At 38.7% G+C, this 15,194-nt stretch overlaps 1 protein-coding gene across 9 annotated transcripts; it reads right to left on the bottom strand.

The window, feature by feature from the left end:
• Window positions 1-295: 295 nt before the first annotated feature.
• LOC110915398 (GATA transcription factor 26) lies at window positions 296-5,744 on the bottom strand. Of its 9 annotated transcripts, none has more exons than XM_035986104.1 (10): window positions 4,904-5,741; window positions 4,315-4,699; window positions 4,154-4,220; window positions 3,058-3,158; window positions 2,434-2,620; window positions 2,212-2,332; window positions 2,042-2,119; window positions 1,853-1,912; window positions 1,687-1,761; window positions 296-552 (listed from the first exon to the last, which is right to left on the bottom strand). In XM_035986104.1, the coding sequence occupies exons 2-7, from the start codon at window positions 4,665-4,667 to the stop codon at window positions 2,052-2,054; spliced, it is 897 nt and encodes a 298-aa protein (XP_035841997.1). In that variant the 5' UTR covers window positions 4,668-4,699; window positions 4,904-5,741; the 3' UTR covers window positions 296-552; window positions 1,687-1,761; window positions 1,853-1,912; window positions 2,042-2,051. The 9 variants fall into 9 exon arrangements, with proteins under 9 accessions (XP_035841997.1, XP_035841998.1, XP_022015781.1 ...); XM_035986105.1 differs by having other exon boundaries at window positions 4,315-5,172; window positions 5,437-5,740; XM_022160089.2 differs by lacking the exon at window positions 2,042-2,119 and having other exon boundaries at window positions 5,359-5,744.
• Window positions 5,745-15,194: the final 9,450 nt, after the last annotated feature.

Consider the following 15,194-nt stretch of genomic DNA (forward strand, 5'->3'; position numbering starts at 1 on the left):
ATTTTTTATATTTTGACCGGTCAACGTCTATTTTGACTATTTCCCCTTAAATCATATTATCTAGTTCTCTCTCATATCAAATAATAGTATTAAATCATAATGTCCTCTTATCTTTTATTTATTTAAAATTTTTCTTGTCTATTTCTTTTATTTTTCTTCTTATAAACTAGAAATAGCACCCGCCGCGTTGCGGTCGGGGCCACATGTATTACCCGCCACGTTTGGCAAACAAAACTCCATTTTTTATCAACCCATAAAAAACCTACAAGGCAGAGGCTCGCCACAATACACCAAGGGAAGCAAAAAAGGAAAAGAAATATAATAAACTAAATCATACAGTAGTAACATCCTGCAAAGCATATTAGCACAACATCCAAGTGAAATGAAAGTCACCAAAGTTGTTTCTTCTTCCTACCGTAGTTGTTGTAACTGATGATACGCAAGCTTTATCTTAATATGTCAACCTCGTGCTCCCTCCTTGACCGTTGTTGCTCATTGAAGCTATATGTGCTTGTAAAAGCTTAATTGTTTAATCCTTTGCTCTCACCACACCTATATTTAAAGCTTTCATAAGCACCAGTCCCATATCAAACTTTCTTAACCTGCTTATACACGAGCATTAAAACTTTTGCATTCAAATAAAAAAAACAATTAATAATATAACTTCCAATTCCTTGTGATGCACCTTTTGTGCCTTGTATTAATAAAGGTGAATGGTTTCTAGCGATTACTCACTCAACTACCATTTTAAAGGCACGACATAACCGTGTGAAGTTGTCTTTTTCACCAACATGTTTGCTTGAAGGAACGACTGTAACAACTTCATTACGGCACGGACTGCAAAAGATTGCCATCTTTGTGTTCATCTTTATTATAAGAAAAAAATGTTGTTGATTCATTTAAGGACATCGTACCGGGGACCCAATTTGAATAAACCCAAAATCTGGTGGCGGATGAAGCGGCATGGTGCTCGCATAGTTGGGTGAGTTGGGTTGTGATGACAAATTAACCGGCATGGTGACCATGTTGTTGTTTGAGTTGGTAGGTCGCAATGATGACCGAGCACGACCACTACCATCCACCGGTTACTTTGTATTATATCATCTATATTAGTAACACATGTTCAACCGAGCGCGCACGTCTGTCCCTCAAAAAAAGATGCTGACATCACTTCTTAAACTCATAATACATACTTTTCAGAACAGGTGGAATTGTTTAAGCAAGGGCAATCCTTTCCACACTCCGAGAGTTCGAGTTGCATCCATATGAAGTATATTGTTGGTTGTACCTTTAACCTTTAACTACCTAGAAAACGCATACCAACTACAAAAACCAGGGCCGGCCGCCCGGCCCTGAGAATTTGTGTACCCTGTTCGAGCTCGGAAAAATGTGCCCTTGGGCCTTAACGAAATTGGGTATTGGGCTCACTAAAGGTCTAAACCTAATGCCAAAGGGGTTAATAACTAATCTAAACCATAAGAATAGTTTTGTAAGGGGATCTATGTTGGTGTTTGTATGAGTGAACCTATTAAAAAATATTTTACATATACATATTGGGTTTTTTTCATAAAAAAATGTGCCCCTCGAAATATCGGGCCCTGGCTGGTGGTCCTCCCTGCCCACCCCAGGGCCGGCCATGACAAAAACCTTTAAACCAAAAATCAATTATATGGAAGCATATGTTACCTGTGTATTACTCTTGACACTCATCATCAATACAGAGAGAGGGCTAGTGTTGGAGTCCGCCTGCTCATTGTTGGTCTGCACCAATTATTACCATACAAGTTTAGTAGTAAAAAAGGAAAACATTAACAAACCATACCAAAGAAACATCAAAGGGTCAACGTTGAACCTCTCCAGTCTCCAACTTTAACATCAAGGATAAGAAGCATCAACCCCACTCCTGGTGAACCTGCAAATGTTTTTTTTTCACATATTAATCATCTTTGATGGCATATTGTAAGTACCAATTATAACACGAATAAAAACACCCTGAAATTAGAGAGTTAATTTGCATCATGTTGAGACTTGAGATCCTGACCTAAAATCGTCTACAATTCGCAAGATCCCCAATCATGTAAGCAAAGATGATAACTAAAATACATACAATCCTTCAATCCTGAAAGATTCAATTTTAACAAACTAACACTTAGGCGTATTTGATTGAAATTTGAACATTTAACATTTTTGTTTTTAAAATGCAATGATGACCTGGATATGGTTGAAATAGGGCTTCTCGAGATCTCTTTACGTTTACAGAATGGCCAGGTGTCATGGCATTACGTGCTCCACCAACTACAGACCCTCCATTATCATATTTACGTTTTGCATCCTAACCGAAACACAAACGCAAAATTAGTGTAAATAAGTAAATGTTTTTGAAAATTTTTTTTTTTGACAATATGGGTATTTTTATTTCGTTCGAATGCAAACCTGAAGCTGATTATATTTCTCCACCCAATCAGATTTTGTAGCACTACAAAGAGCAAGCTTGTTCAATGTTTTACAGCCTTCGTTTTTCACTGTTGGTACAGAGAGATCGAAAACCCCTTCAGCAAGAAGCTTCTGGAAGGAAGATATGTTATCCTTAAACTGAGGGCTATCGAACATGCTTTCGAGGCTGTAAAGTTTGAAAATAGATGCATATTACAATCATTAATATGAACTTAAGTAACTTTGTTGGTGCATATCCGTGTGTCTATTACTGTACGAATAGGCTAGATTAAGTCTGTACTGAATATGTGTTTGTTATTGTGTTGTAAACGAATGAGACATTCGTTTAAAAGTTCCGAGATATAAGCCTGTACATTTGTTAAGGATCATAAGTCTTGAGAGAGAGGCTAGTGCTTAACGATGTAAATTCTTTCGGTATATCAATACAATCCGTGCCGACTTGTTCTTATCACGTTTATTACCGAATGGAGTTCTTCGTCTCAAAACATTCGTATTGAATGGTTTTTAAACACTAATCCTAGGGATTTCGATCCGTGACACGTTTAGATTTTTCTATATTCATGTGAGTGATGTAAGATAAGTATTATAAGATACGATGCAAACCTATCAGGAACTTGAAGAGTGTCAACACGAGGTAAATATTTAAGCAGTTGTTGCTCATCGTATGTCATTTGACTTTTAAACTCTTCAAAGTTGATAATATCCTGCAAAATATGGAGTTAATGTTCCCATGAGTACAACTGCTTTCAAAACGCACATCCAAACACCCTCTTAAAAAGGGAAAAACAAAAAAAGCACCAGGGGCCAGGGCCGGCTCAATGTTTTTGGAGGCCTAAAGCGAACTTTAAATGCGAGCCCTTTCCAAATTTTAGTTGATATTATTTTTTACTGCTTTAAAATCAAGTATATGATGGAATTCTTTTATATTATATGTTGTCTTATATAAAAAACCCCTAGATGATGTTGTTATTATATGGATTATTATTTTAATTTCAAAGCATATCTCTCTTCACCTTAAAAGATGTTTATGCCCAGCCCTGTCTATTCATATTAACCATCCTTATCTATTTCCGATAATCATTAAATATAAAGATAGAATCCCAAAAATCATAAATCCTTTTAACATTAATGACTAAAAACTCCTTGCTGATGACTTCTGTAAAGCAATAACAGAAAATGAACATATATTTTTTTCCATATTGGGGCCTTTAAAGGAGTGGTGGCCCAAAGCACAAGCTTTAATTAGCTTGCCCTTGAGCCGGCTCTGCCAGGGGAGAACGTACGTAGCTATGCAGTTAATATCGGTGATATATCGATTATCGGTCCTCATGTAATATATCAGTGTCAAATATCGGTCAGAAGGCGATAGTGACCGATATTTTCGATATTTAACCGATATTCTATATCCGCACCTTTCTTCTTAGTTCTACCATTTGTCTTTCTTCTTATTGCTGCTATTAATGCTTTAACTCTTTATTGTTAATTGTTACTGTTAAATGTTGGTATTTTAAGACTTAATCAGTTCCTACTTGCTACAATTGTTAGTGTTAAATTGCTATATATATATATATATATAAATTCTGCATGATATTAAACTTACCAATATCCCACTGCGATAACCTATATCTCATATATTGGTCATTGACCGATATCCAATATTTTACCGCATTAATTTAAATGTAAGTAAAACTAAACTTACACTCAGATCAATGTTGTACAGTAGAGAACTATGGTTCATGAGTATGTGCAACTTTTCGTCATCATCCCTGTAATCAACAACAAAAGTATACGCATTTCACTTGTTTAGAAAAAAAAAGTGTTCAGCTCATCAAATCAGTAAACGTATATCTACGCGCATACCGGTTCAAATGGTCTTGATTAATGGGCTTTTTGGGCCGGCTCGAGAAATTTCCACCCTTGTTAGCAGTATATGCAGGAAGGGTAGTATTAGTAAAGCGTGAATAAGCCTCGTTTTTCGTATCAACAGAAAGTGAACTCGCTTCAGACTCTTCTTCACGAGCCACTGAATTTGGATGACGAATAAGAACACTCCCATGCCCTATTTCAACCGAAACCATCAGTGTATCACTTTCGAAAATCAAATCTTCTTCTGACGAACCCGAAAAATACGATTGTTCATGTAAAATGGTGAGTTTCTCAACAGGAGATTGTTTTAGTTGGTTAACACATGCTCGTTTTTGTGACGATACCATTGTATCCCAAACAACCGATGATTGCGCTGGACCTGAATAAGTCAAAGAGGGACATGTCAGCTTCAAAAGTGATTATCAATACAATTTCCTAATGTAATGTATCGGTCAAATCACTATTATCTGCACTGGCAAACTACATATAGCCATCGGAATTCGATATAGCAGAGCCGGAACTCGATCTATTGCTAGTATCTTCATCAAACGCTTTGCGAAAAGCCTGGTTATGGTAGTCATACCCAATCCCACCGCCACTGCTTCCGAGCGTAATGCTAGCGGTACCGTTGCCGCCTGCTACATTGTCGTAATTCGGCTTTCTTTTTAGTAATTTTGTCGGTTTGCTCTTAATGGATATAGTCTTCACTGTAGAAATCTATCAAAATCATCAGGCTCGGCTCGAGCGTGAAGTGGTGTGTAGTTTACAAGTGATCCTTTGGTTCTCCAACGCGACGGCTTGCATTGCACAATACGGGCTTGTCGGGAGGCACGTTTCGGCAAAGTGGGCTGCCTGTAATCGCAATAAGTTTTCGCAAAATTTCACAAAAGAACTAAATATATATCAACAACCAAATCAAAATAATATCTAACATAGTTAGGGTTATGGATAGAAAAAAGCCCTAATGCAAATGTGTGGAGATGAATGTGTGGAGTTAAGGATCTGAACGAAGATGTATTAGCAAGAATGTCTTTGAACCTTCAAAATACGTCAAGGATCTGAACGAAGATGTATTACCAAGAATGTCCTTCAACCTTCAAAATACGTCAAACTTACAGTGTAAAAAGGGGTAGCCGGAATGTCGCTTGAACCTTAATCCGGTCTTCGTTTCTTGAAGTCTCCGCCATCGCCGGAACACAGAACCACCGTTGTGACCTTCTTAATCGTCGATCGCTGGCTCCCTCTTTCTATATCTACTCTCGCGGCGCTCTATCTCTTCAAACATGGCTCTCTCTCCTTCGCCGGTGTTTTGTATCGTAGATAAGAGATTGTTGAGGAGGAAGGAAAGGGAAGGGAGGAGTATTTTGGCTGATGTGGGGTGAAGGGTGGTGTCTGAGTGATGATGAGGGTGAAGCTTAAAGAAGAAGCTGATGTAAAGGGTACAAAGAAAACAACACAAAGTGCAAGAATGAGATGCTCATAAAATAAATAAAGCCTGTTGTACAACACACTAATGCACAAAGTTGTTGCAAATTAGAGTATATATAAATTATTTCATTCATCCAACTTATGTAATATACAAGTTTCTACTTAATAATAAATAATAAATACAAAGTAAAATGTTAAAAGTAAAATGTTATAACACATATAGGTGTAAAACACAGTTTTCAAACTTACTAATAAAAAAAGTAAAATGCTATAATAGGTAAATAGTGTGTCAAAGTTTATCTAAAAAAAACCTATATTAAGTATTGAACAGGGGGGACCTAGGTGAAGCCTAGGGTGGGCAGGCGCACCCCTTGACAAGAAAAAGTTGGTGTATTTTTTAGACAAAAAACCCGACCGCATCCTCCTGAAAATACGTTTGAACCACTCATCCGCACCCCTAACAAATAATTTCCAGGTCCGCCACTGATACTGAACCTGTTAAGCAATTAAACTATATTTATTCAACCTAAGTAATATATGTGTTTATTCGATTCGTGTAATACACGATTTTTTAACCAAGTAATGAAATAAATGAAATATATTGAATAAACTTCATTTAAAAACTATGTTTACCATTACGAATTCAGAATATTTTAGGATCATGCTAATTACACACGGCCAAAATAATTTTCACACCCTAAGCGCCGCGCTATGGCCAAAGCGGGGCGCTTAGGGCGACAAAAGTTGATACGAGGTTTCGAATGACTGACTGACTGACAGACTGACAGACATAAAGGTGATACGAGGTTTCAGTCGCCCCGTGAACCCTAAGCGTCGCACTTTGGCCATAGCGCGGCGCTTCGACCCCAAATGCTGCCTTTAAATCCCTGGCCAGACTCGACATTCATAATTCAGATTGTTTTTTGTCGATCTTCTTTGCTCTATTAGTTACATTTTCTGAAAAAACAATGTCGTGGTTCAGTAACTATCTTTTCGAGCAATATTCTGACGAGTCAGTTGTTCCTGATTCTTACGAGGGGACCGCTATTTCTGACTCGTTTGAGAAACCGGTGTCGTCCAACTTGAGGGAGACAGAGGTTGTATCTGGCATTCGTTATCGTGATAACACGGTGCAGCTGGATTTGAATACCCCTGTGGAGGACCCTTACGCACAACAAGGTTATTCGAATTTCGGTTACGGTGGCGACTATAGCTTTGTACAGCAGGAGTGTTATCCAAACGACAGTTACGGTTGTCAACAAGGCTTACAAGGTTATTCGAATTTCGGTTACGGTGGCGAGCAAAGCTTTGTACAGCAGGAGTGTTATCCAAACCAGAGTTACGGTTGTGAACAGAGCTTTGAACATCAAGTCTATTCGAACCTCGGTGACGATGGTGAGCCGGAGGATGTGTCTGTTAACGAGGAAGGTTGTTACCCGGTTACATTTTCGTTTGATACAACGCAGACCTTTTCGTCACGTAAAGAGTTGGTGCGTTGGGTACAAGACACGGCAAAAGACAATGGTTACCTCATTGTGACTAAGAGGTCGAATAAAAGAGGAGAGAATTACAAGATTTGGTTTCACTGTACTTTTGGTGGGGAGCATAAGAGTGTAGCTACACAGAGGAAAACGGGTAGCAAGAAAATAGGCTACCCGTTCGAGATGATCGGGTTTTCGGAATCATCCGGAAGTGTTTGGAGGATCGAGGTGACGAAGGCGAAGCATAACCACACTCCTATTGAAAACTTCGAGGGTCACGCGTATGCGAGAAGGCTTTCCTCGGAGGACAAAAAACTGGTTAAGGAGTTGGCAGAGCAAGATATTCGCAACCAAAGTATCTGGCGAACGCTGACAAAAAACAATCCGGCTAGAAAGCTTATTCCGAAAGATATACACAACGCTGTTCAGAAGATCAACGCCGAAAAAAATGTCAGTAAGTCTCCGATGCAAAAACTTGAAAACATTCTTATCGAAAAAAATTACACTTATTACATGCGCACGAATGAGATATCGAACGAAGTTGAAGACGTCTTCTTTGTTCACGAAAAATCATTCACTATGTGGTGTGCCTTCCCGCATGTGCTAATGATTGACGCCACATACAAAACGAACATGTACAACCTGCCATTTGTTCAGGTCGTAGGCATGACGTCGACAAACAAATCGTTTACGGCTGCTTGTGCGGTAATTTCCGCTGAGAAGTCAGAGAACTACCTATGGGTGTTGCAGAGGATCAAGTCTATGCTGGCAGGATGTATGGAACCGCGCGTGATTTTAACAGACAGGGATTTTGCGCTAATGAACGCGTGTGAACAAGTTTTTCCAAAAGCGCATAAGTATCTTTGTCGGTTCCATATTCAACAAAATATTAATAAGAACAGCAAGAAGAAATTCTCTGACAAGGAGTGGAAAGAATTCGTACGTACATTTTGGACATTGTGCGAGTCTACGACCGAGGAAATATACATGTATAACTTGGAAAACCTTGAAGCACAGCTGAAAGAAGCTGACCGTGAACGTGAGTATTTCTTACATAATTATGTTCAAATTTTATATAATAACAAAAACTGACTATTTACGTTTTTTAATTTTAGAGGTTTTTGATTATTTGAAGAAATCCTGGTTGGATCCGTACCGTGAAAAGTTTGTATCTTGCTGGATTAACCAAACTATCAACTTTCACCAGACTACGACCAACAGGGTTGAGAGCATGCATGCAACATTAAAAAGTCACTTTCCAAGTCATCGCAACACACTGGATAAACTTGTACTGTATGTTGATCATGTTGTTGATAAACAATACGTCGAGATTAGAAGTAGCTTTGAAACAAGCCTCCGAAAAGTGATGACGCACCACAAGAATCAGGCCATGCTTGCATATATTCTCAGAAAGGTTTCAATATATTCGATTGAGCTTTTGAGTATGGAACTAAAACGTAAGGAAGACGGGTTGAGAGCCTACGGTGCAAGCTGTGGTTGCCAACTTTTTACCAACTGTGGTTTGCCATGTGCCTGTCGTTTGGAAAAGTTGGAAAATAAAGGTAATTAATATTTTTGACCTTTTTCTCGTTATGATTTTGCCACCTAATTTGTTTTCATCCACAGGTCAGCAAATTCGAATCACACACATAGACGTGTTTTGGAAGAAGCTTGACTTCAAGCCTGCAAGGAATAACATAGAGGATATCGATGTAGACGCGGAATTTGAAAAATTGAAAAAACAGATCGATCCAACACCCCCTCAAGTGAAAAGGAGCTTCTTTGAAAAGTTTCAGCAAATCCTCAATCCAGGGAACAGTAACAAAAAAACTCCTGCTGTTCTGAAGAAAACTCGTGGTCGACCAACATTAAAAACGCGGGAAGAAAGAAAGGTTGAAACCGCTAGACAAAGCTCTTACATTCCGTCAGAAGAAACTTGGGTCGATGCCTCAGACGATCTTCCCCGTCACAGCTCGTACATATCAGCCGAAGATTCTAGAAGAGAAAAGAATACCAAACCGCTCAACCTACACCCTGATTTCCCGAATATCAAGCTCGGTCCTAAGACGGATATAGCGATCCGCAACTACGCATCTCAGATTCCCAAAGTGATCCATCCATACATCGTTAGAATAAAGGACGTGAAACCAGATGGTCATTGTGGATTTCGATCGGTGGCTGTTGGGTTAGGAGTGAAACAAAATTCATATTTGAAGATCCGGGAACAACTTCTAAAGGAGTTACGTATGAACGAATCGCTTTGGAGGCAGGTTTTCGATCCGGAAAACATAGGACATTATGATACACTGGTTAAACGGATCGATTTCAAGGGGGTGGGACGAGCAGGTATCGAAAATTACATGTCGATGCCTGAGACGGGGTTTCTTATTGCCCAACGATACGGTGTGATTGTTCACACCTTCGACATTCGTGGGAGCTATACAATTTTCCCTCTGCTGGGCGGCCCAAACAATGGAGGACTCGTACCCTGAGCTTACGATCGAGTTTTGCTCTACGTTTACATACGCGCCGCATCCGGCGGATTACGTGGAGGACCCTCATTTTCCAGTCCACGAGGTTACATTCCGTCTGGCCGGTCAGCAGTTTGAGATGAGTGTGCGGGAGTTTGCTGTCCACACAGGTTTGTACACTGAGCCTGAGCTTGATACTGATTTATATACGCAGGCGGTTACGATGATGGACAGGCAGACGCTTATCAGTTTCTGGAGGGTCATTTCCAGGGCTCCCTTTGGGAAATCCTGGCAAAAGGCCACCACCATTAAAGACCGTTTGTACCGATACCTGCACCATGTGATCGCGTCGACTATCGTGCCGCGGGGTTCCAGCAAGGAGAAGGTCAACCTCAGTGACCTTTTCTTTCTATACTGCCTACTACGCCGCCAGCCCTGCGATCTAGCAGCCAGCCTGGCAGAGTACTTTTCTACTGCATACCACCGGCAGCTCCGCGGGTTTCTTCACACTGGCTCATTTATCACCGCCATTGCACGATCGCTAGGGATCGTGCCCGAGCATAATCCGCTGCTGTCCGATCCGGTCCCATCATCCAGGTTGGGCCGCGCGTCAGTAGCCGCTATGCAGATCACCCGTACCTTTGATGTCGGTCTGAGGTTCAGGGGTGCTGACGGGCTGATTTGGCAGCCAGAGGTGTTGCCGGAGGTCATCCCGGTTGTTATTGAGGTGAGGCCTGGGATGTTAGCCCCTCCTGATGTTCAGCGGGCCGCTCGGCGGGCTCAGCTACAGGCTCTGGGCATCGATGAGCCTGAGGCTCAGCCTGAGCCTCAGCCTGAGGCTCAGGCTCAGGCTCAGGCTCAGGCTCAGGCTCAGGCTCAGGCTCAGGATGATCCGGCGCAGGAGGAGCTGGTCGAGGAGGTCCCGGTACCACCAGTTCAGCCAGCTTCTGAGCCGCCACAGTACCCGCAGCACGTTTACGCTGACCTGCCTCCGGCAACGCGTGAGGTGGCTCGGGACTTCGACCGGCGCCTCAGACGTCAGGGCGCACGCATTGACTGGATCGTCCAGACGCTCGTTGATCTACGAGAGCTCGCTGCGTTGCCTCCATTTCCCCTCCCACCGTCCCCACCGCACGAGGATTAGTTCATTACTTTGTTTGTTTAGTGTTTTGTTATGTATTATGTACTTAGTTGTACCTTTTTGTTGTGTATTGTATGTACAAACTTATATATATATATATATATATATAGGATAATGCTTAGTAAGAAACCCCATTATTTTAGAAAACTTAGCAAACTATATATGTGGCTTACATTTTGTCACGTTGCACAGATCCCTTTCTATTACTTTTGACATCAAGGTTATATTAGTAAATTACATTAACCCCCAAGAACTATCCCCAATATGAATTGACATGTTCATTAATTGCCCATCAAATCGTACCATTCACCATCCCCCATATTTCTTTTTCATATTTTCCTTTATATCTTCTTCATCATTCATCAGAGAAACCCCATTTCACTTTTACTCCAAATTAGCAAGTAACTCCATTAATATCCCTGGAGACAAATCCACCAACCTCAGAATTAATGTCGCCGGTCCGTAGTTTCCCAACCTTCGATGTGATTCTGGAAGATGATTTGAGTTCTGCATCTAATCTTCATGTAGCTACTGTTAATTCTTGCTATGAGAATATATGTCAAGAAAATGGAAGCAGTTATAATCCAAATCATCAAAATACTTTGCTCATCCTCCTCCAAGTCAAAGTCAACCACTAATCAAGAAAAAAAAGAAGTGTTCTAGGCAACCCAGGTTTAAATCTCTGAAATATTTAATCTTGTTTCCTTGCTTTTCACAATTTAAAAAAAAAAAAAAAAAGCCGAAAAAATATCAAAAATTATTCATAAAACCTGGTTGTTAATAGGTTTTTGTGTAATGGTTGTTTTAGAGATGAAACATGATTTTTTTTTTTGTTAAAATGGTTCTTAAAAGGGGTTACTTGCTAATGTAATTTACAGGTTTTTATTTTTGTGTTAAAAAGTTATGCTTGGTTTGCATATGAACTGATTTTTGGTTGTGTTGTGATTTTATTTGAGAAAAAGATTGCAATTTAGCTAAAAAGTTGTGATGTTGTTTGAGAAAAAGATTTTCTGGCTATGAATGTGTTAATAGTTATGTGTGGTTAACGACTTAACGGTTATCTTATCTTTTTGTTATTAGGATGGTGATGGATACAAGGGAAACAAGATCCAATTCTCGGGACCGTTGATTTCGTCAAACGTGGATCAGATGCTTAAGGATCATGACCATGTTTATGTTACAGCACAACACAACTAACACGTGTTATAGTTTGAACTTCAGGACATGCATGTGTTACATGTGACATGAAACCCATGTACAATGTAACACGTATTAGTGCTATGTATTTTTGTTTACTAGTAATATGTAATGTGAGACTCTTCTTGTTTTCTCTAGTACACGATGTTAAAACGGTCTAGACTTAACACATTTTCTGTTGTAGGCGCCCGTAGTTGTACCTTTACTGTTACAGTTACTATTGAAGTTTATGCATCCATTCTAGAAGTCTTAACACATGTTATAATAGAGGCTTAACACACGTTATATCAGGTTTACTCTGTTGTTATTAAGTTACTATTGGAGTTTATTCATCCACTGTGGAAGTCTTTACACACGTTATAATAGATGCTTAACACACGTTATACATTTCAGTCGCTTAACACATGTTACAGTATGTATATACACATCATGGTGTTTTGGAAACCAATAGCTTATACATGACACCATGTTAGGTTAAACCAAGATTATAACAGAGGGTTAACACATTTTATCCCAGGTATACGGTGTTACGATATTAACTTGTATGTTCCATATTAACTTGTACACGTTTTTACTATCAGTATATGCACATCATAGTGTTTTGCAAACCACTTTCATATACATGAATACAAGTCGGGTTACAACAAGATTATAATGGTGGAGGCGCCCGTATTTGTACCTCTACTGTTACAGTTACTATTGAAGTTTATGCATCCATTCTGGAAGTCTTAACACATGTTATAATAGAGGCTTAACACACGTTATATCATGTTTACTCTGTTGTTGTTAAGTTACTATTGTAGTTTATTCATCCATTATGGAAGTCTTAACACACGTTATAATAGATGCTTAACACACGTTATACATTTTTAGTCACTTTAACACATGTTACAGTATGTATATACACATCATGGTGTTTTGGAAACCACTAGCTTATACTCATGTATTCAGGTATAACAGAGGCTTAACACATTTTATTCAGGTATACGGTGTTACGATATTAACTTGTATGTTCCATGTTAACTTGTTCACGTGTTACGATCAGTATATGCACATCATGGTGTTTTGCAAACCACTTTCATATACATGAATACAAGTCGGGTTATAATGGATGCTTACATGTTATCATATGTATACAAGTGGGGTTACAACAAGATTACGATATTAACTAAGCTCCCCATTAAACTCATCGCCCCCGTCGACTGTTTTCACCCTTGTCACATGTTAAGCAATTACATGTTCCGAACAGACAAATTGTAACACATGTTAGATCAGTATATACACATCATGGTGTTTTGTAAACCACTAGCTTATAGATGAATACAATATTATATATTCCAAAATTACCGGTACATGTGTTACCATAAATGGCTCGTTTCTTATTACACGTTACATCATGGTGTTCTGTTACAGCATGAACCACCAACACATGCTATAAATGAACGAAGACATCTTTCCCAAAGGATGTGACTTATTCAATATCCCCGCATTAACGTCGCCTACATCCATCCAGCTTGTCAATTCAATATCTTTTATGGATCTGTTTCTGTAAATCAACACACATTATATATCATTCTAACAGGTGCTTAACACATGTTATGGGTTTGTCTCTGTAAATCAAGCAACCCAACAAAAAAAAACAATTATTGTTAAGATCAAAAGCCCCAAACCAACAAAAAAACCCGTTCAAAATCTCATCCTAAAGTTTTGGATTTATTTAAATCTATCAAGCTTGTCAATTGAATATCTTTATGGGTTTGTTTCTATAAATTAACACACGTTATATAAGATTCTAACAGGGGGCTTAACACATGTTATGGGCCTGAGTCTGTGAATCAAGCAACCAAAAAAAAAAAAACACTTACTGTTCAGATCATAAACCCAAACAAGCAACCCAAACCAACATAAGAACAGCTACTGTTAAGATCAAAAGCCCCTAACAAGCAACCAAACCAACAAAAAAAACTCGTTCAAAATCTCATCCTAAAGTTTTTGATTTATTTAAAATACATGAACATTAACCATGGATACCCCATTAACCATTACTAAAACACTTTCAGCACATAAAAACATATTAACAACCATTTCAACAAAAAATCAAGTGTGAAATGATATTTCAAGAACACTTACCGGATCTATACCCGTCCGATGAACACGAAGAAGGGTCTTCAAACCTTCTTCTCTCACACACACTTGAACATTCAAATCTCTCTCTCTCTAAAAAAATAAAGATTATAGATGAACATGATGAAGATTGTTGTTTCTCTCTCTAAAACAAAAAAAAAATCATCTCTCTAAAAACCTTCATCCTGCCGTCGTTCTCTCTCTAAAACAACAATCTTCAAACATTTTTCTTTCTCACGATGTAGATCTGAACTTGAAGATCGAAACTTGTGTTTGGTGTTCATCATGATCTTGATTGAAGAGAGAGGAAAGAGGAGAGAGAGATAACATGTGTGTAAGAGAAATAATCAATGGTTCACAATGGGTTTCCGTTTCCCATTGTGTATGTTCACTTCCGAAAATGCCCTTGGATGGTACAAAATGGCAGTCATTTTTATTTCTTTTTATTTTTATTCATACCAAAATAATCATGGCCTTTGATCAAGTTTGATGTAAGCTAATCAATGGTTCACAATGGGTTTCCATAGTTTTCTTAAAAAGATAGGGTTTCTTATATAACCAAGCCCTATATATATATATATATATATATATATATATATGTATATTGCAGTTAATCTTCTATTTACATCACGTTGGTTCTGGATTGTTTACGTTTAATTCTTATGGCTTTCTGTACATTTTATTTAACGTGTTCGTTTTAATTTAACAAAATAAACAACATTAAGAACTTATATTATACACCTTCTATAAAAATAATGACGTAATGACGTAATTATAAAACAACGTTAATTTAATAAAATAAACAACGTTTTAATTCAAAAAGGCAACATTCAATCATTCAAAAACAAATTCCCATTCACAACGGCAACTCTCACATAAAAATTTTTTCCTCCAAAAATCCCTACCATACTAATTCAACCAAAAATCCCTACCAAACTAACCCACATCAACCCAAATCAACCCCAACCAAGGCTGTTGTCTTTTTGCACATCCAAAGCGCCTCGCTATGGCCAACGCGGGGCGCTTTGGCTT

This window comes from Helianthus annuus, chromosome 16 (genome assembly GCF_002127325.2).
Source record: "Helianthus annuus cultivar XRQ/B chromosome 16, HanXRQr2.0-SUNRISE, whole genome shotgun sequence".
In the NCBI taxonomy this organism is placed as follows: domain Eukaryota; kingdom Viridiplantae; phylum Streptophyta; class Magnoliopsida; order Asterales; family Asteraceae; genus Helianthus; species Helianthus annuus.

What these genes read in the sequence shown, in the direction of transcription:
- LOC110915398 (XM_022160089.2), bottom strand. Translation starts at nt 4,667, where the DNA reads ATGGTATCGTCACAAAAACGAGCATGTGTTAACCAACTAAAACAATCT. An exon ending in ACTCTTCAAGTTCCTGATAG is followed by an intron (nt 2,621 to 3,057) that starts GTTTGCATCGTA and finishes CAAACTTTACAG; the next exon opens with CCTCGAAAGCATGTTCGATA. An exon ending in CCTATTTCAACCATATCCAG is followed by an intron (nt 1,913 to 2,211) that starts GTCATCATTGCA and finishes AAACATTTGCAG; the next exon opens with GTTCACCAGGAGTGGGGTTG.